The sequence below is a fragment of the Xenopus tropicalis genome, chromosome 9 (assembly GCF_000004195.4).
Source record: "Xenopus tropicalis strain Nigerian chromosome 9, UCB_Xtro_10.0, whole genome shotgun sequence".
Classification (NCBI taxonomy): domain Eukaryota; kingdom Metazoa; phylum Chordata; class Amphibia; order Anura; family Pipidae; genus Xenopus; species Xenopus tropicalis.
In genome coordinates, this window is record NC_030685.2 from 14449836 (window position 1) to 14472347 (window position 22512).

Consider the following 22512-nt stretch of genomic DNA (forward strand, 5'->3'; position numbering starts at 1 on the left):
ACCCAAAAATAGAAGGAAACAAACTACATTTAGATGTTGCCAAGACTTCTCTACAGTGTTAGTACAGTAGATCAAAACAGTATCGGGCAACCGGCATCGCTTCTACTGTTGTAATACTACAACTCCCAAAAGCCCTAACCATGAGAGCGCCATGGCACCATGTGAGCTCGCACCTCGTATTGCCTCCGACGGCTCATGTAGTCCTTATTGCGATCGCTCCAGTCGTATTCCATGCGTTCCTTCTCCTGCTGATCCAGCCAATACAGTTCATTGGTGCAACGCTGCATGTAGTCCTGCAGGCTACCGAGATCCCTCTGGCGCTTTTGGGATGCAGACTGTTAAAGACACCAAGAGACACAAACGTCACAAAACTTGGGGCAAACTGTGTTGTTTATTCAGTGGCAGTTTTGTGTGTTTTCCCTTATTATTGATATTTTTAAAATTATTTGTATTTTTTCTGTCATTTTATCCAACCCAGCTTATAAAATGAATATATATTAACACATTCTGCCACTATGTGGAGAAAAGCTCTACAAAAATCCTTACATTGCTGCAAAAGGCCCAGGCACCACCGAATCCAACCTTCAGTGCACTAGGGTTACTACTAGGGATGCACCGAATCCCGGATTCGGTTTGGGATTCGAGCGAATCCGGGCTTTTTTTTAAGGATTCATTTTCGGTGGATCCGCGGTCCCAGCCGAACCGAATCCGAATCCCAGTTAGCATTCAGAAAGGGTTAAATTGGCAGGTAAAAAAAAATTTCCATTTCGGATTCGGTTCGGGATTCGGCCGAATCCTTCAGTCTGGGTTCGGGGGTTCGGTGCAGTAGTTACTACCCGGCCAGAATCTGACCGGCCCAACTGGCAAATCACCAGCTAGGGCCGGGGCCAGAATTACAAATATACCAGCAATATAATTTCAGGTAATTTTTTACTATGAATCCCTCCCTTCTCTGACCCACTCCACTTAGGGACAACCCCTCATAAGGCCAGACCCCACCTATACTCCACCCATTTCCTTATTTACTCCACCCATTTCCCCGCCCCATGTGACACCCCTGTTTGCTCCCCTGACCCAGGCCGGTATAATAGTTAAAAAGAAAAAGGTGGCACCATTGGTAACAGTTTCCATTGAAACTAATGAAAAAACCAAGGGAGTCTATTGCAGATATGCAAGCCCATTACCCCTCAAGTAAGAAAACTGTAAATGTTAAATGAGAATAAGAGAATAATATAGGCATTTCTTACTGCAAGCTTCTGGTATTTCACCTGCAGACCGCTGATATATTCCTGAAATGAAAATTGACCACAAATGAGCAGCTGAGTCACATTAGGACCATATTCAAAACATATTTTATTAATCAAGAAAAAGAAACGTAATGAAACACATGCAGAGCACATACAGATTGGTACCATTAGAAGAGATTCATTCAGTAACTACAAAGACTGCGAAAAAAAAAAACCAAGGGAATCAGCCAGCAAACATGGAGACTGCTCTCAGAAGGAGATAAAAGGAGATAGCAAAATGTATTTCAGGGAGAACCTATTATGTCTAGAATGGGGCCATGAAACAATCTGAAGGACATGATTAATCAGAGAAGGTTCACATTCAGAGAAAGTCCTTTTCTTGCATGCATAGAGGACCGGATTAAATGTTAAGTATGTTAAGATGCAGGGGCCCACCAGAAAATCTTAGTCCATAGAACTCTCAAAACTATATCTCCCCCTTTTCTCACTTAACCTCCTTTTTCTCATGGTCTCTTTCCTTTACATACTATGCTTTATTCTTCCAATTACTACGCCTCTGTGAAAAATAGGGACTGACCATTAATTAAGCCAGTGGTTAGAAACAGGAGGGCCAACTGACACCTTGTATCCTGGTGGGACAGTCCAACACTGATTACGTTAAGGCCAGACCCAGAGACTGTGATTGGATGTTGCCTTCTTAATGTACTGGGAAAAAAAATCTAACAGTAGGGCACAGGATGCCCTCAGGATATCACTGGTAGGTAGTGTTATGTAACACTCTGTGATGGGCTAGCCATTAATTGTGGCTATGTAACCATGGGCATGTTTGGCCAGTCTGCAAGGATGGGTAATGTTGCGTCTTCACCCAAAATCTTGCTGGACTACCACCAAAACCACTCATCTGCACTAGAATTATATAAGAGGTTCTCCAGGTGGCATCCAACCATGGGTTCTCAGGCCATTACTTCTAATCGTTAAGGGCTCCAGGGGTCAATTTACAAGATGATTTTATTTAATAGATAACAGATATAGTTTTACAGATAACTATATATATATACTATGGGCGAGTACAAGAGGTAAAGTGTTTAGATGTAAGGGCCAGGTTAATACTCACCTTGTCACTGTTCTTGTTGACTTGATCCCCAATGGCCTTGACCTCATTGTTGAAGATGTTGTGCTCTTCAATCTGTTTCTCCAGGTTGGGCAAATCTGTGGCAAACCCCTGGTTATTCAGCTGATCCTGCAAAGGAAGAAAAACACTGTATTCCTTCCTGACATCTGCATCAGCCCCCCCCCCACCCCCGGCACATCGTGTAAGGAGATGCCACCTACCATCTTAGTATCAATCAGTTTGCCCCAGTCGACTCTTGGAACTTCTCCCACCGGTATCTTTTGGTTATAAATCTGGTCATGCTTCTTCTTCTGGATCTGAATGCGTTCCTTTAGTTGGCGAATGCTGTAAAGCAGGTAAATATAAGAAATATTCCTTATCTTAGAATGCTATAGGATGATACAGTATTGCCCGTATCTTTGGTGGAACCTGAGAAGACTCAACAAGCATTGGACGGAAGGATCCAGGCTCCCTAGAATTGCTAATTCAGATAACTGTAGCTAAAACCATTCCATGTTATATTAAAGTAATATCATTAAAACGTTATAATCAATCGCTGATTTGGAGCTATGAATTTTAAAGGGGAACTAAACCCTAAAAATGAATATGGCTAGAAATGCCATATTTTATATATTGAACTTATTGCACCAGCCTAAAGTTTCAACATCTCTATAGTAGTTATGATCCAGGCCTTCAGATTTGTAATGGGGTCATCATATTGGACTCTGTTAGAAGTGTCTGTAACACTCACATGCTCAGTGGGCTCATAGCGACTTAGGGGCCGTCACAAAATATAAAGCAGAAAATGAGGTTTGTCTGTAGCATCACCATAGATGGTGATGCTACAGGGCTGATTATTAATTTATGATGCTGATGGTTTCAGAGCTGCCCGTAATAATCTGTATTATTTACTTATCAGCTTTATATCGTGACATTTATATTTTATGTATATTATGAGTTGGTCCCTAAGCTCAGGTAAGTGACAGCAGCACAGACTGCAGGAAAGAATATGGGGGCCCACTGGGGCATCTTTGGGGGCACAGATCTAACCTGCTAAAGGGATGGGGTTGCCTTGGGCTGGTACAGAAGCCCATATCATAATGAACAATATCTCTAGCCTAATTCTTTAGGGTGAAGACACACAGAGCTTCTAGTAGCAACTACTTGTCATGGCTACAAAAACAGACAATGCTGATCATTTACTGATAATTGTCCCTACGTGTGTTTTAGCAGAGGCAATTCTCAGTATTGTCTATGGCAGGGGATTTTCTGGTGTTTAGTAGCCGTGACAAGTAGCTGCTACTAAGTAGCTCTGTGTGTCTTCACCCTTAGTTAGGCTTTAGTTCTCCTTTAATGACACACCAGGGAATCACCCAAATGGGAAACTCATTATTTCTTTCATTATGCAAAAAATGTGTTTGGGTGGCATTCCCCTTTAACTATCTCCTTACTGGAGATGGAAAATAAAGCCATTTTCTTTTTAACCCATGTTGCCAGCTCCGTAGTATCTATGTGTCCCGTCGGCCCTTTAATCTATGAAATGCATGGCAACATGTGACTTAGATGAAAGAAGCTGACCTCGGGAGGGAGGGAGGTTAATGGCAGCCCTTCACACATGACAGAATATGACAGCATGTCAGCTCAGCGGGAGCACCTGTCACAGGCCAGGCTATCTTTACAGATACTATTTTTGTATTTGGAATTTGGTAGGTCTCCTCTCAGCTCTCTAGTCCATATTATTAGCCCATGGAGACAAAAACAGCAGCATAGAAACATAGATGCCTTGGAAGGCTGCTGGGGGGGGGGGGGGGTATAATGCTGCCTCTGGATGTCCCAGATGGGGAAGTAATGGGAGTACAAAGCATGCTGGGTACTCACTCCTCGCTAATCATGTCGGCCTGCGGGTGACTGAGCTGGCGTGCCTGCACTGCGTCCGTCTCCAGTACCACCACGAGTCTCTCGGATTCCTTAATGGTGTCGCCGGTGTAGTCCCTGTAGCTTAGTGGTCTGGAGGCAAGAAGCTTATCCACGTCCTGAGCAAAAGCCAAACAGTGTCGGTTATTCCCACGTACAAGGACGTGTGTGTGTCTGCACTCATACACAGAAACATGCAATTCCAAAATGTACATACGGGATATGTTACCCAAAAACCCAAGATATGGCAATGCTGTTTCCAATAGTGTCCTGTGTCATTTTGGTTAATTTTCTTTGATTTATAAGCAGGCCCGGACTGGCAATCTCTGGGTTCTGGCAAATGCCAGAGGGGCTGCTGTAAGATGCCATAGACACTCACTATTTATTGGGGTGGGGTGGGGGGGCTTTTTGGGCCTCTGTGTACTTGGAATGCCAGGACCCAGGCCCAGACTGGCAATCTGTGGGTTCAGGCAAATGCCAGAGGGGCTGCTGTAAGATGCCATAGACAGTCACTATTTATTGGGCTGGTGGGGGGGGGGGGGGGGGCGCTGTTTGTGCCTCTGGGTTCAGGCAAATGCCAGAGGGGCTGCTGTAAGATGCCATAGACACTCACTATTTATTGGGCCTGTGGGGGCTGTTTGGGCCTCTGGGTACTTGGAATGCCAGGGCCTATTTTGTATCCCAGTCTGGACCTGCTTATAAGACAGTATGTTGTCCAAAGCCTGCATTCAGCAGCACTATATTCATAAAGGGTGGGTATGGGGAGACACTAAGGGTTCCCCCTTCAGCCCCCTAACCTGAACGTCATTCAAGCATGCCAAGAGGGGCAGAACGCAATGGAGCCCCAGACACATGGGGTATATTTATCATGCTGTGTAAAAAGTGGAGTAAAACATCACCGGTGATGTTGCTCATAGCAGCCAATGCTTTGCTTTGGTTTTCTGTTGAAATCTTATTGCTGATTGGTTGCCCTGGGCAACATCACCGGTAATGCTTCACTCCACTTTTTAATGCGTTTTTGCTCCCCTTAGTGCTCTTGCACTTGGGTTAAGGTAAATGGCCCCTTGTGTCTATACTGTGTTTGGTAAAGCCCTAGTTTACTACTATCCTGGTTTGGAGACCCCCCCACCTGTCCAGGGCATACGTAAAGGGAATGTAAACCCTGTTGCACATCGCTGTTCAACCCGTTTTACTCAGTTCTTGCTGGACTGCAAATCCCAGAATAATGTAACCTATAATGAAGGTTGAGGCATGCTGGGAGCTGTAGTCCAGCAACATCAGGGTTGTATTCTTAAAGTGGATTCTTTTTCATTTTATAATGAGATTTTTAGTTGGTAGAATTCTCATTGGTGAGTCTCCCAGCATCTATAGTTATGTTTTTTGGCAACTTCTATAGCAAAACTAGGGGGGCGCAGTCGGACAGTGTTATAGCTGGGTTTACTACCCCTTTAGCACGGCAGGCAAGTGGTATGCAAGAGGGGCATGGTTGGGGCGGTTCCGGGTGTGGCCTAAAATGTCCAGGGCTTTGATTCAACTCCTGCTGGAAGGAGGAGGCAACCTTTGGGGGGATTCCATGGAAATACTGACAGGTTCCATGTAAATACTCTTTTGTTTTGGTTTTGCACTGAACAGCTAAACAGCACTATGCTAGATTCAGCAAGATGGCTGACGTAGTTCTGTAGGCAGGGTTCTCACTGGGGCATCTGTTTGGAGAGCTGAGGGGTGACATGGCCATCTTGTAGGCAAATGTTTACTTCATGGTCAGTGTCTCCATTGGGTTTTATTTATCACTGAAAAGTAAGATGGTTGGTAGCCCAGATGCATGCTGGGAGGAGCGATACCATCTGACAGGAGACCAGTTGTTGCTGGGAAGGTCACAAGGGGTGATGAGGTGGAACAGGTGCATCTTGGGACATATCATGTCTCCCTTATGCTGAACAGTTGCATTCTGGGAAAAGCTAGAGATTTCAGGTATGTGACATGTGAGGGCCGGGCTATGAGAGGTCAGGGTCTGGCGCCATATGGGCAGGGGGGCAAACATTACACTATAGGCACAGGTGTCCCTTTACTTCCATATATATATAATGCATTGACACAACAGTATTTGCAGCACAAAAGGGGCTGCAGGGTAAGTAACCAATGGCAGCCGCACTTTGCTTCCAAACAGCAGACCCGTCAGTGCAACCTGTTGTCGACTGGTCGCTATGGGTTACCAGAACTGGAGCAAACGTTGCCATGTTTATTAAATGACCCCCATAGATCTTTGATACAATAGAAAAAGTAGAATGCGGAGGAGCATCTTGTTTGTTTACCACGCACACCTGTGGCATTCTGGGACAGAAAACACTGCATGCTGGGAAAATCCTGGCTGTGTAGCCTTTGCTTATGGGGATGCTGGGAATTGTAGTATAATAGCAGATGGAGAGCTGCAGGCTGAATAATTAATAACTAAGCATAGAATGTATTGCCCTGCACCCATTAGTGCAAGTAAAGGCAACACTGTGCCCCCTGTGCCCCCTGCCCTTTTTCCTATATATTTCCTATACAGATCTCCTAGTATAATGATCAGCACTATAAATGTGCATTAGTCTGAAAGCATTAGGCTGCCCACAGAGTACCCTTATTGATTCTAACCCACAAGCTTACTGAACCAACTGCCCATATACATAACCCTGCCATCTGCCCAAGAAACTGCCCCTGCCAGGGCATCAGTGATAATGAGCCAGGACTGGGCATGGGGGCTGCACTACTGTTACACATTCCCTTCCTAAGGGACCCGTCACCTTCACTTTAACGTTTACGTATAATGTCAATCGTACACAAATGGCAATTTGCAGTTGGTCTTTATTTTTTTCTAAATTTGTTTTGCTCGTGTAAAACTGGAGATTTTGTAAACTGGGGTTTGCAACCAGCAGATCTAAACACGCCACCATGTTTCCCCCCACCCCTCTGTCAGGGTCCTTTCTGTGTTTGCAGCCGTGCAACAGGAGTCCAGGTATAAGTTACAGTTCTGCAGAACAGGACTTTCTCCTGAGAATAAGCAACTGTGTATGTGCCTGTATGGCAGTGTGTATGAGTGTGTGCCTTTGTGTATATAGGAGCCACCTGCAGTTAAGAAGTGATACCCCCCACCCCTCTGTCAGGGTCCCTCTGTGTTTGCAGCCGTGCAACAGGAAGCCAGGTGTAAGTTACAGTTCTGCAGAACAGGACTTTCTCCTGAGAATAAGCAAGTACGGTGTATGTGCCTGTATGGCAGTGTGTATGAGTGTGTGCCTATGTGTGTATATAGGAGTCACCTGCAGTGATACCCCCCCCCCCCCACCCATCCCCTCCAGAATTAAGGGGTGCCAGTACCTCCTGCAGTTTGGTGTCTGTGTCCACCACGTAGCGTTCCACTTGGTCGGCATTCTTCTGCAGCCTCTCGATCAGCTCTGACAGCTCCTTGTTGGAGTTGCTGGGGGAGAGCACAGAGTGAATGTCAGACAGGCACAGCATATTGATCCCTTCGCTAGCAGTGCACTCTTGCTTTTTTTTCTCCCACCCCTCAGCTTCCCACCCCTGGCCTGGCAGCCTTCCAGCACTGAGCGGTGTGCCAGAGCCAAGCATGGAGGGGCAAGCAGCCAGCTCATTAGCCAGTGACTCACCGCAGGCTTTTGTGTTACTCTCCCAATGTTATGTGTATAGCCCAGGGCATTGGCACAGCGGGAATAGCACACGAGGGGCCCTCCATTGCCCCCTAACTATCCCTACCCCTTGCCTATCTGCCCTTCTCCTTGCACACACTGATGGGCCAGGTACCTTTCAAATATGCTGGCAATTAAAGGGTTACACATGTTATGAATAACCACTGTGTTGGTACCTTCTGCTTCCCCTAGGGGCATTTCCATTTTACCCCTAAAAGAAGTGTACTTAACTTGTTAATTTCCCTTTCTTTCTCCTATCTGATTGGAAGCAGCAGTCCTGCCCTGCTTTATGGCTGAGATTCTAGCTATCTGTATAACAGAGCATTCTGTCACAGTGGCACAGATCCTATCTGACCCCCCCATTGTAAGCAGCAGTCCTGCCCTGCTTTATGGCTGAGATTCTAGCTATCTGTATAACAGAGCATTCTGTCACAGTGGCACAGATCCTATCTGATCCCCCCCATTGTAAGCAGCAGTCCTGCCCTGCTTTATGGCTGAGATTCTAGCTATCTGTATAACAGAGCATTCTGTCACAGTGGCACAGATCCTATCTGATCCCCATTGTAAGCAGCAGTCCTGCCCTGCTTTATGGCTGAGATTCTAGCTATGTGTATAACAGAGCATTCTGTCACAGTGGCACAGATCCTATCTGATCCCCATTGTAAGCAGCAGTCCTGCCCTGCTTTATGGCTGAGATTCTAGCTATCTGTATAACAGAGCATTCTGTCACAGTGTCACAGCAGTGTACTAAGGTGTAATTGGGGTATTTGGGCAGACTGCTGGTGTGCAATGTTGGGAGATATAGGGGAGGAGGCTGTGGGTGGTGTGTATAGTAAGGCACGATGGTAAGAGAAAGAGGCTGTAACTATGACATAAAGTAGCCATGACAGTGAACAGTTCTTAAACTATAGCTGACTACAATTCCCATCATCCCCAGCTGTCATATACTTTCCTGGAACACAGCTGTGCATCTGGAAGACACTGCCTTTTAAGATGGTACATGCCAAGTACACTGTCCCCTCTCACACACAATCTGCCAGTCTCCTGGGGTGTTGTTTAGGGTTACATTGGCCTTTATTATGCAAGAAACACTTTTTGGGTGGTGTTCCCCTTTAAAGACATTTTACCTTTCCTTATATTTTTCCCCTAAAAACAGGTTTGTGTTGATTAAATTGCTTTTGGGGCCCAGACTCCACTGCTCACTGTTATCCTGCCCAACTGGCATTGTTTTTAATATCCACATCTGCTCTGTTTATTATAGGAGCCAGATCTGGCCCCCCCCCCCCCGGGCATTAACCATGTAGCTTCCAATTGGCAAATATTTATCTAGACGTTTCCCAATTCCGAGCACTCCTGGCTTTGGGGAAGAAACAAGACATTTGCACTCTTTCCCTATTACTCATGAGTGAAAAATGTTACTTGAGAGAAAAAAAACATGTACTGGGCCCCTGAGGATCCAATACGTGAGCCAATCAAGATAGAGCAATCACATTGCATTCCTATAGGCCTGATAAGAAACAAGATGGACGCCAGCAGTCGCTCTGGGCCAACTGGGGCACAGTCAGGAGGCTGCCATGGCACAACCCAGATAATTCCACAGCGTTCTACTAAATATATTTCTAAAGAAAACCAACAACAGCCATCGGGAGTTACAAAGGAACAACAACTAGGGCAATTTCCCCTTTAAACAGGAAATCACATTAGCAAATTAGATATAATTAAATGAAATATATTTTCCCTTGTGAGAGGGGGTTTGCTGCCTTCCTTCCATGATTCCCCGCAGTTCTGTAACTCCCTGCCCGTGCAACCAATCAGATTTCTGCTTTGATCCGTTTAATGCAAACAGAATGTTGCAAACACACATTTAATTGGTTGCCCATGTTACTACCTGTAGATATGAGACGAGCATGATGCGCCTTTAGCTGCAACTCCATTCCTGCACATGTAAAGACCTGTAATGTGAGCGTCCTGTATATTAAATATTATCTCTGTCTGTGGGGGGGAGGGGGGATGAAATTTAATGAATATTTTGTTTCTCATCTCTCAAATCTCTCCACTGAGCTGAAGAATTTACACTATTCCCCAGGCTGTTACAGCTGGAGGGCACAGTAACAAGCAGGTTTCTGTTGTTACCAGACCCCCCCGCACAGTAACCTGCACGGAGGCCATTTCATAGGAAGCCACACCCACTTCACTGTGACAAACAAGGGTGGATGCAGTGAGCAGAGGGCCCCCCACACCCGGACACAAACAGGGGGGGGGCACATATTAATAAATGAAAGGATTTACATGCACTGGGGCCCTGGTGGGGGGCAATTATTATTATTTTTTTTATTTATAAAGGCAGGGTGTATAGAGATGCCTCTGCAATGTTATCTTGTCCTGGGCCGTTCCATTTCAAAACAGGAGTCGCTGGCAGCTGCAGGCTGTGTATTCCAGCCCATAATAACCCCGGCACATGTACAAGAGGAGACTATAACAATGGGCGCAGGGTAGTGAGTCAGCTCACTAAGCATTCACATGAGTCAGGGGACAAAATTGTAACCTTTACACGTCCCCCCCCCCCCCAAAGAGCTATGGCCTATTCCCAGGCAGGCTGGGGCTATAGTGCCACTCCTAGGGTATTATAGCAAATATTTATTAGGGCAGGTAGGGGTGCCAGCCCACTAGCTAGGGTTGCCACCTCACCCCTAATACCGGCCATATATTCAATCAACATCCAATTCATTTAGATGCATGCTGCAGGCTGAACTTATTTCTATGCAGCCATGTTACAGGTACTTCTGGGATGTGCCAGACCCAACGGGGCTGCTACATCCCCCTGGAGTAGTGATGGGTGAATTTTAGGTTGGGTGTGTGGGCAGTCGGGGGTCCCTGAGGGGGTGTGGTGACCCCTGAGGTAGCAGCCCCACTGGGCCTCTCACACCCCAGTCCGACCCTGGTGAGGGTTTAGCAGCCCCACTGGACCTTGCACACCCCAGTCCGACCCTGGTGAGGGTTTAGCAGCCCCATTGGACCTTGCACACCCAAGTCCGACCCTGGTGAGGGTTTAGCAGCCCCATTGGACCTTGCACACCCAAGTCCGACCCTGGTGAGGGTTTAGCAGCCCCATTGGACCTTGCTCACCCCAGTCCGACTGTGGTGAGGGTTTAGCAGCCCCATTGGACCTTGCACACCCTAGTCTGACCCTGGTGAGGGTTTAGCAGCCCCATTGGACCTTGCACACCCTAGTCTGACCCTGGTGAGGGTTTAGCAGCCCCATTGGACCTTGCACACCCCAGTCTGACCCTGGTGAGGGTTTAGCAGCCCCATTGGACCTTGCACACCCTAGTCTGACCCTGGTGAGGGTTTAGCAGCCCCACTGGACCTTGCATACCCCAGTCCGACTGTGGTGAGGGTTTAGCAGCCCCACTGGACCTTGCATACCCCAGTCCGACTGTGGTGAGGGTTTAGCAGCCCCATTGGACCTTGCACACCCCAGTCCGACTGTGGTGAGGGTTTAGCAGCCCCATTGGACCTTGCACACCCTAGTCCGACCCTGGTGAGGGTTTAGCAGCCCCACTGGACCTTGCACACCCCAGTCTGACCCTGGTGAGGGTTTAGCAGCCCCATTGGACCTTGCACACCCCAGTCCGACCCTGGTGAGGGTTTAGCAGCCCCACTGGACCTTGCACACCCCAGTCTGACCCTGGTGAGGGTTTAGCAGCCCCATTGGACCTTGCACACCCCAGTCCGACCCTGGTGAGGGTTTAGCAGCCCCATTGGACCTTGCACACCCCAGTCCAACCCTGGTGAGGGTTTAGCAGCCCCATTGGACCTTGCACACCCTAGTCCGACCCTGGTGAGGGTTTAGCAGCCCCACTGGACCTTGCACACCCCAGTCCGACCCTGGTGAGGGTTTAGCAGCCCCATTGGACCTTGCACACCCTAGTCCGACCCTGGTGAGGGTTTAGCAGCCCCACTGGACCTTGCACACCCCAGTCCGACCCTGGTGAGGGTTTAGCAGCCCCACTGGACCTTGCACACCCCAGTCCGACCCTGGTGAGGGTTTAGCAGCCCCATTGGACCTTGCACACCCTAGTCTGACCCTGGTGAGGGTTTAGCAGCCCCACTGGACCTTGCACACCCTAGTCCGACCCTGACCCCTAGTGGCCCAGCATGCTGGGTAACCATAGTTAGAAGCTCTGCAGTACTGGCCATGCTGTAAGCCTCCCCCGGGCAGCAGTGCTGCTCTCCAGTTCAGTGCAGGTTGCAGCCTGCTTGCTGAAATCATTTCAAATATTTGAGCTGCACCATAGCGTCACCTTTCAGCAATTAGTAGACAGTAAATAAATCAACCCCCCCCCCCGCCCCTAGAATGAATGCTGCCCCCCTACATGTGTAGTTACAATACGGATAGTGAATCCCCAATCCTGCCGGCTTATTACAGAGCCGCACCCTTATTCCCAGCAATGGGCTGCCCTTGGGTAGGGACCGCGGCCTAGTGAGCCAATGCGCCTATTTATCCAGGAATAACACTTCGCAGTAAGCCTGTGTGTGTTTGGGTAGAATAGCTCTTTGTATTGGGGTATTATGGGAAGAGAATCCCTCGTATTGTGATAAAGGGAGGGACCTGTGTGCACCTTCTTTATAGAGAAACCACAGTGTTTGTAAAGCCCAAGAGACCTCTCACAATGAGCGCCTTTCAGCCATTCAGCTGTATTGAAGAGACTGTCAAATCTGACACCCTGCCCGTCTGTCTGATGGCGCTGACGTCAGGGCAAGAACACACTGACCCATTGCCTCACACCTACGTTGTAGCGCAGCCCAGTTTATTTTCAACTTGTGCATTATTACACATTATCTATAGCCTGCAGCCTTGTGCCTTTATATGGGCACAGAACCCCTCAGTGACTTCTAATATCCTTATCATTTACAGTAGGGGGTACATTATCCCTTATAATACGAGTGATACGCAGAGTTCCCTGTATAACTCAGCCTGCAGCCTTTATATGGGCACAGAACCCCTCAGTGACTGCTAATATCCTTATCATTTACAGTAGGGGGTACATTATCCCTTATAATACATGAGTGATACTCAGAGTTCCCTGTATAACTCAGCCTGCAGCCTTGTGCCTTTATATGGGCACAGAACCCCTCAGTGACTGCTAATATCCTTATCATTTACAGTAGGGGGTACATTATCCCTTATAATACATGAGTGATACTCAGAGTTCCCTGTATAACTCAGCCTGCAGCCTTGTGCCTTTATATGGGCACAGAACCCCTCAGTGACTTCTAATATCCTTATCATTTACAGTAGGGGGTACAGTATCCCTTATAATACATGAGTGATACTCAGAGTTCCCTGTATAACTCAGCCTGCAGCCTTGTGCCTTTATATGGGCACAGAACCCCTCAGTAACTGCTAATATCCTTATCATTTACAGTAGGGGGTACATTATCCCTTATAATACATGAGTGATACTCAGAGTTCCCTGTATAACTCAGCCTGCAGCCTTGTGCCTTTATATGGGCACAGAACCCCTCAGTGACTTCTAATATCCTTATCATTTACAGTAGGGGGTACATTATCCCTTATAATACATGAGTAATATTCAGAGTTCCCTGTATAACTCAGCCTGTGTCATTGAACTTTATATATTAGATAATTACTTATAAAATTTTACTTTAATATTTGTTCTCCTTTTTTTTTTAGTCACTGAGAATGGCCGATATGTAATTATAAATCTAAATAAGACTAATGTATCATCATAACAGCATATCTTGGGTTTGCCCTCTTCAGTATTAAACCTGTCAGACTGGTTTTCAGAAATGAAAGAAAGGAACTTGCGTTGCTCATTGAAGCCAAATACCCCAAATCCATAGAAACCTGTAAGACTAAATGATTACTGTAGCCTTATGTTTTACTACAATGAGCAAACTTAGGGGGCTGTTCCTGCTGAATTGTGCTTAGTACAGGGGAATCCCTATGCTGCCATAGTTTTATGGTATCTCTCTGTACAGGCTATGAGCAAACTTAGGGGGCTGTTCCTGCTGAATTGTGCTTAGTACAGGGGAATCCCTATGTGCCATAGTTTTATGGTATCTCTCTGTACAGGCTATGGGCAAACTTAGGGGGCTGTTCCTGCTGAATTGTGCTTAGTACAGGGGAATCCCTATGTGCCATAGTTTTATGGTATCTCTCTGTACAGGCTATGAGCAAACTTAGGGGGCTGTTCCTGCTGAATTGTGCTTAGTACAGGGGAATCCCTATGTGCCATAGTTTTATGGTATCTCTCTGTACAGGCTATGAGCAAACTTAGGGGGCTGTTCCTGCTGAATTGTGCTTAGTACAGGGGAATCCCTATGTGCCATAGTTTTATGGTATCTCTCTGTACAGGCTATGAGCAAACTTAGGGGGCTGTTCCTGCTGAATTGAGCTTAGTACAGGGGAATCCCTATGCTGCCATAGTTTTATGGTATCTCTCTGTACAGGCTATGAGCAAACTTAGGGGGCTGTTCCTGCTGAATTGAGCTTAGTACAGGGGAATCCCTATGCTGCCATAGTTTTATGGTATCTCTCTGTACAGGCTATGAGCAAACTTAGGGGGCTGTTCCTGCTGAATTATGCTTAGTACAGGGGAATCCCTATGCTGCCATAGTTTTATGGTATCTCTCTGTACAGGCTATGAGCAAACTTAGGGGGCTGTTCCTGCTGAATTGTGCTTAGTACAGGGGAATATCAGAAACAAAAGAGCAAGAGCGACTACACATTTCATCCATAATTCAGAGCCTGCACACCGGATTGGCTAGTTCTGCAAGGTGTCGGCAATGGAACGATCATGCAAGAATTAATGAAGTTTATTTTTTCAAACCCTGTGTAAACTCCTACGCAGCCTTTTATTTAACAAATACTCCCTGCTCTGCCCTCCAGCCATTATCTTGGTTTGGCTTTACCTACCTACAGGGGGGCATTCACCTTCCCATTAACCTTTAGATAGGAAATAACAGTCTTTTTAATGTTGCAGTTGGGCTTCATTTTCTATCTTTGCTTGAAATTCATTTTTCTTCCTGCAGTTTCCATTCAAGTTTATTTTCCCTAGCAACCAGGCATTTGTTAGAATGTCAGAAGGATCCATTAAAATATTCCGAATGACTATCATCACATTGGTCTTAAGATGGCCATAGACTGACTAACCAACCAACCAGGTACTGTATGGGACTGTTCCGTCTGGGAGCCAAAAGGGCAAATACCATATTAGGTGACGTATAACTGATTGTACTCAGATTCCGACTGGGCCAGTAGTATAACAGGAAAAAACCCCGGAGGGCCTCGGCCCTGGAGGGTCTTGCCAACCCAGACCCAATCCCTGCCCAGGCAATACAGTCAAAATCAGAAACCACCTGCCCAAGTCGGGGCATGTTTGGCCATTTTATGGCTCGGTGATTCTATGGCAGTTACTTTTTAATAACTGAAATGGTGCGGAACTAGGGAAGCTTCACAGGAATTCCTTGGAAGAATCACGCGTTTGTATCCACTAGCAAACAAGGCCATTGTGTCCCACAGCGGCAGCACTGTATGGCACCGCGAGGGGCAGGATAACCACACCAACCTTCTCTAACCACATTATCATATCAAGGCTTGTTTCTCACAGGTAACAATGGGCCGGATATAGACATGGTTGGATTGTATTTGGCAGGGGCCTGGGGAGCGGTCACAGTGGGAAGTGTAGGTCGGATGGAAAGGGAACTTATTTACAGTCATAATGATATAGTAATATTGGCTAATGTGTCAGGGGGCCCTTGTAATCCTCCTACATACAGGCTACAGTTATGATCTTTCCCACAACCACTGGTCCACTCTACTAACATTAAGGCTAATGTCCCACTGAGAGATAAACCTCTGCTACCGTGGGCTACTAAACTCTCCAAAATGCCGGTGGAAAGGCCTACACACCACTATGGCTTTCCACATAGTGATCCGGGCAACCTCCTGCAAGCAACATTGCATGATTTCGGAAAGCCGAAGCAACGTGTAGGCCTTTCCACCGGGATTCCCTTTGTTGCTGGTGGAAAGGCATTTCGGAGAGATTCCGACTAATCTTTCAGTGGGACGCTGGCCATACACGCACCGATGTTATTATACAAAACCTAATTTCATACGATATTCAGTGTGTGTATGGCGGCTCGACGAGGCACCCGATATCGCAAAAGGCTGCGGATATTGGTCGATGCGTCGATCGGCCAGGTTAAAAGATTTTGATTGGACGCCATTGAAGGCGCCCAAGCAAAATCTACGCTCAGGGCTGAATCGGCAGAAGGAGGTAGAGTTCCTATTGTTTCTACAAACTAAATACAATGGAATTCTTTACTCCTACCTGATGATTCAGTATTAATATTATGATATTTGGGCACCGTCAAAGGCACCTATCAAAATTTTCAGTCCTGCCCAATCGATGAGACGGAAACCGTTATCCAAAGTTTTTACTGATATCGGTCCCCTCATCTCCCACCATACACGCACTGGTTATCGTACATTGTATTTTCTTCAACAGAACAAACATAATCCCGTAGTTCTAGAAAAATAATCACAGATTGTTAAATGCACATTGTATCAATACAAAGACAATATAGAGCCCCTGTCAGATATAATCATAGATTGTTACATGCACATTGTAGTTTAACCAGTGCAATGTATACCATTAGATTACCGTAGGCCAGCAACCAGGCCTTGTTTGGTTGTTGACCGACCAATAAGGTACTCAGCCAATAAGCCCCCCATCAAATACCGACCAGGAAGGTGTTAACACTTCATACTGTGCAAGTCGGGGCAGGAACCCTCTATACTGTGTAATGCGGAGGGGGGAGTGATAGATAGCCCGGCACACACTGTCCCCTTAGGGGAGCAGGTTCCAGAGTAACGTCAGGAAATATTTCTTACATGAAATATCTGTAAAACTACTCAAAGGCAAACCAGGGAGGGCAATAGTACCTCTCCTTGTCTGCCGCATTATGCAGTGACCGGAGCTGGACCTGTGATCTTCCCCTGAGGCTCCTCGCTGGGGCACAGAAACAATGGGGGGGGGGTATATTTGACTCAAACAGGGCAAAACACAGCAGAAAATTAATGTAATTACAGTGCATAGTGACATTAGGGGCAATGCAATTAAACCCCTGTCTGTGCCATTGCCCTTAAGAAAATTTTCGTTTTTAGATACCCTATGGGCAGTGCCATTCACCCCGAATCCTTATTAAAAGTGATCTCCCACCCCACCTAAACAGACCTTAAACATTTCTCTATTTTTATCATTGCACTCCTTGTGTTATTGTGAGCCCCACCCAAGGTGTAGGTGTTGCAATTACCACTTTGAAAAGAAGAAGAATTGGCTCCAGGTCTGGAAACCCACAGCAACCAATCAGTTTGTTTCTTTTCAGGCTGGTTTATAGGAAGCCTGCTGGTTGGCTGTTAGACCCGGTGTAAACATTGCGGCTGATATTACACTTGCCCCCCCCCCCCTCCCTTGGGAGATTATTGAACCCAAGACTGTTGATAGTGTTTTACTTGCTCTGGAGGACGGACAACTTGCTAACCCAATTGGAATGATCACCTTCTCTTCTTCAAGGGAGAACATAGTGAGGATAAAAATAACTGGGAATGTGAAGGTTGAGAGTCTCCTGGGAGGGTTCCTGCTCACAATCTCTACATTCCAAGTTATTTTTGTATTTGTGTACTTCATCACCTAATTTCTGTGCCTATAGACCTGATAAAGAGAAGAACGAGATGACTTCTGTTGGGGTATTTTATTTGATATATATATACAGTATATCCTGTAATGAAGTCCATGGATCCACCTAAAGCTGCTGGACCGTATTACCATTGCACATCTCAACTGTGAAGACTTCAACCTACGTTGCCCAGGGTGGTCCTACCTAATGTCACTGCCCCCAATAGCAAACTAGCTACAGGAGGCGGAATGGGAGCAATGTTACTTGGCCTGGGGAGACTGGGAAACTCTACCATTCTTCATCAATCTGGCAGCCTACTGACCTATGTACTGGTCCAAATAATCTATATACCACATCAAGACCTGTGGGCAACATCTTTCCAGGCAGCTTATTTGAACTGGCCACTGCCCAAAGTCGTCATAACTAGATCAGTATTTATACCGTAACTCGGCCCCCTTGGTCCCTTAGACCGATTCAGCAGCTAATCAGCCCGTGTATGGGCACTACCGATGGGCCTGCCCGACCGATATCTGGCCTGAAATTGGCTAGATACGATCGGGCAGGTTAATAAATCTAGTCAAATCGTGGACCACATCGGCTCGTTGATGCGGCCCCCGGACCGACTTTGCCTATACCCGTCGTTATAATTTGATCTAATTAGCCTGGATTCTCCCGATATCGCCCACCCTTGGGTGGGTATATCGGGAGAAGATCCACTCGTTTGGCGACATGATTTGAACTTTCCACATATGGTATATGATTATGGTTGAACGTGATGGACGTATGTCTTTTTTCAACCCAACTTACTATGTTATGGCAAGGTTCAGGTCCAGACTGGCATTTCAGCTACACAAAGGCCCAAATCGCCCAACTAAGGAGCAATAAACAGTGACCGGCTATGGCAGAGGTCCCAACCTTTTTTACCAGTGAGCAACACTGGAATATAAAAAAAGGTGAGGAGCAACGAAAGCATGAAAAAAGTTTCTAGGAGGTGACCAATAAGGGTTGTGATTGGTTACCAGGAAGTCCCATGTGGACTGGCAGACTACACAAGGCTCTGTTTGGCAGTATACATGGTATTTATGCCTCCAAAACTTGCCTCCAAAACTTACCTCCAAGTCAGAAATTCAAAAAGGAGCACAAGTTTTGAGGCCACTGGGAGCAACACCCAAGGGGTTGGGGAGCAACATGTTGGCCCCGAGTCACTGCTTGGGGATCACTTGTCTATGGCATGTTACAGCAGCTGGAAGAGTCTACAGATTTCCAGTTCAGGCCTGGCCAGTTTAAATGTTGCCACCTTTGTATTGGCCATACATAGACCAACCCAGGGTCCTTATCTAGGAGAAGCCATAGATGGATGCCAAGCAGTTTTAGAGCTGGAACAAGAATATCTACCATCATGGCCTTGCAGTATATGGCTACATTTCCAGCCAATGGGTAGTGGCAGGCACCAACTGGCCAACCGGGCCAACCTGCCTTCCTTCCCCAGGCCATTAAAGATGGCCATGTGTGCTTTCCACAGTGAAACACATGACCCCAGTCTGACTCTTGGTGGTGGCACCATTAAATATAGGGGAACTATATATATTCTTTATAACTATATAGGGGAAGAAGCTATTCCCTAAATACTACCTTTCTCTCAGATCAGACATATGGGTAACAGCCTCCAATACAAGATTAGCTTTCCTCAACAACAAGTTAATCAAGGTTAATATATCTGATTGGTTCACTTAGGGCCAATGATGATCATTGTTTGGAGACATGTTTACCTGTCCCTGTATCCATCATGCAAACTGGACTTTCCTGAGTAAAACGAGTTTGCCTTGGGCAGGGGGAGTGTGTGGTGTGACTCCTGGGGCATATGGCTAGCAATCATAGATGTTATCAGTGGTCTGACCTCTCCCCAACCCCACTCTTACATATAGGAATGAGCAGCCATGTAGTTGGGCAAGAGCTTTATCAACAACTTCTCCCCTATATATATATATATCTATACCTCTGTACATAGATTATATCTCTATATGGGGCTAACGTTTGGACCCTACTGAATGATAAATGACAGTAGAATGGATCCCGACCCATAGAGACATCCAATGTCAGTAATTCTGCGTGTGTCTAATAATAGGTGACCCAGTTCTTGCAGTAATTTGATATGAGATTTCCTTTCAGGCTTCTATTCAAAGGGAAACTTATATTACTCTGATATAAAAGGAGGCTGTATTTGCCATTTATTTCCCTAGAGCAGAAAGCAAAGTACTGAGCTCTAGGAAAAATGTTTCGAAAAGGAGCCGCCATTAGTGATGGGCAAAATGTTTAGTCAGGCATGGATTCGCAGCGAATTTCCGCGTTTTGCGATTGGTGGTTTGTTTTTCGAGAAAAAATTTGCCGCATGTCCGAAATTGCATCAAAACTAATAGTGGCGTGCCAAAAGAATAGTCGCAGGCATCAAAGAATAGTCGAGGCGTCAAAGAATAGTTGCAGCATCAAACAATAGTCCCAGAGTCAAAACAAATAGTCGCGGACTCAAAATAAATAGTCGCAGCATCAAAATAAATAATTGCGGCGTCAAAATAATAGTCGCGCGTCAAAAAATGTATTGCGGGTGTCAAAAGAATAGTCACAGGCGACAAATCTTTTTACGCGTGACATTTTCCCCGTTTCGCAAGTTTTTCATCATTTCGCCCATCACTAGCCGCCATCTAAAAGGCTCATAGAGAGTCAAACATCGTCCCAGTAGGCACTGTTAGTCCCCCCCCATCTGTGCCGCCATTTTTTTAATGCATTTTAGACAAAAATATCTTCATTAATATCCCACCAGACAATGCACTGAATCCTCCAGGAAAGCCCTGGCTAAAGGGACAATAGGGGATAAACATCCCTCCATATATATTCATCATTAATACTCCCATCATTACCTATTAGTAATTAGCTACTCGGTAACAAACAAACTGGCTAACTATAGTATAAGGCGAGTAATCAATCAATATGGAATTTAAAGTGAAACAACACTAAAATCCCAGTCGCCCAATCATAGTTGGCACATTAGTCACCGGAATAGGTGTGACTGCCATTGTGTTAGACAAAGGAAGATGCTAATGGGGTTTAATGGCTATACGATTACGCAAACCTCCCCGCACAGACCTGATGCACATAGGGCAGTTACTCGCACTGCACCGAAACTGGAATATTTATATCCATTCCTGATTGGGCCGTGCCCATTGGCAAAGGGATTATTGTGGAACAACAGGAAACAAACAGCACGTCCACTGCTCCATATGAACATTTTTTGCAGCTCTCCTGTTTGTACTTTATCCGGGATGTGGTTGCTAGGGTCTCGCTGACCATAAGGCTTAATGAGATCATTGTACAATTAACTTCCCCTTTATTTCTATAATCAGCATAGACTTAGTTATAATGGTAGCTCTTTATGTGCATAATAACTCCCTGCACCCTAATGCTATAAAGCAACACCATCCGGAGCAGGGTCTCTCTATGAGGGTCTCAAGCAATAGGCGAGGGGCCCAGCCTGAAGGCCAGTTAAGGTGCAACTCTAGGTCTCTTCTGTCCCAGGTACTTTTGGACCTATGAAAGAATTTCTAGCTTACTATGTAACCTGAGTTTATGGTCACTCAGTTCAGAGCAAATTCCCATTCCCACCCAAACAATACTTTGAGCAACACGGTGCCGATCCCTCAAGGATGTTGGGACTTTCAATACACACACACACCAGAGTGACACCTTACCCACCCCGTTGTCTCTCCATTGAAACTGTATCTCGGTTACACCCCTTCCCTGACAGCCTGGAACTTGTGCCTCTCACACCCTTGGGTTATCAGCGTGTATCTATGCAATGCTCTCTCGGCTCCTCCTGTCACTCAAGAGTCGTATGTCATGTCTTATTATTATCAACACAGAGAGACGCTCACTTGCCTGTCTCCTTAGAGAGTCATCCTTCTCTCAGTAAAGCCAATAGGCTCCTATCTACTTTGCCCACTCAGAATGGTAGCTACTAGCCTTGACCAACCAGTATCTATGAGCATCTCAACTAGGCCACCATGTTCTTTCCTAGTTCTCCTAGTTTTTCTCATGGCCAATTGAACGACCCATTTAATCCATCTACAAACTGATAAATTAGATGATTACATCTAAGAAGACTGTTGGCCCTATACCATTTTTTCCCCTCTGGGGCAAATTAGAGAGGCTTCAGATGGGGTTTTTGCCTTCCTCTGGATCAACTAGCAGTTAGGCAGGTTATATATAGGCATTATGGTTGAATGTGATGGACGTATGTCTTTTTTCAACCTAACTTACTATGTTACTATGTATACAAACTGTGACCATCCTGGCTTTCTTTTCTAGACACCTAGATTGCACTGAAAGAGCTTGTTCCTGGCCCTGAAATATGCACCAGTTGCCATATAGCCTATAAAAGGTCCCACTATATGACTTGGTTGATGTCTGGGTGGCCGTGAACTGCAAGCAAACATGGTACCATTACTAGTCAATGTTCTCCAAGTTCCTTATCTTTTTAATCTCTTCTAGAAAGAGTATGGTTTACCTTACTTGTCGGACGTCCCTTAAGAACGTTAGGTGAGCATTAGACCATTCTGAAAGTTGAGGTTGAAGTTATTAAGACTGCACTCAGCCAGTTAAAATAGTTCATGGATGTCCTATGGATGGATGTCCTATATACAACAGGGGTCTCCAAAAGTAGAAGAAAATGTACCAAAAGTTCTTGAGGTGGTGACCAGTAGATCAAAGCAAGCAAGGGCTATTTACAAACAGTGATTGGTTCTTTCCATTACTCTGTGTTATTAATGTAGAACTATCAATTTTCTTTCAAGGTAAT

The 22512-nt window shown here is 45.9% G+C and overlaps 1 protein-coding gene across 2 annotated transcripts in view; it reads right to left on the reverse strand.

The window, feature by feature from the left end:
* ppl (periplakin) overlaps positions 1–22512 on the reverse strand; it is a 41684-nt gene that overhangs the window by 13166 nt on the left and 6006 nt on the right. For both annotated transcript variants that reach the window (XM_002941048.5, XM_031893902.1), the window contains exons 2-7: positions 7627–7726; positions 4237–4391; positions 2580–2703; positions 2362–2487; positions 1248–1289; positions 174–335 (exon numbers count right to left, since the gene is read on the reverse strand). In XM_002941048.5, the coding sequence (XP_002941094.2) occupies positions 174–335; positions 1248–1289; positions 2362–2487; positions 2580–2703; positions 4237–4391; positions 7627–7726 (709 nt within the window). The remainder of the gene's footprint in view (positions 1–173; positions 336–1247; positions 1290–2361; positions 2488–2579; positions 2704–4236; positions 4392–7626; positions 7727–22512) is intronic.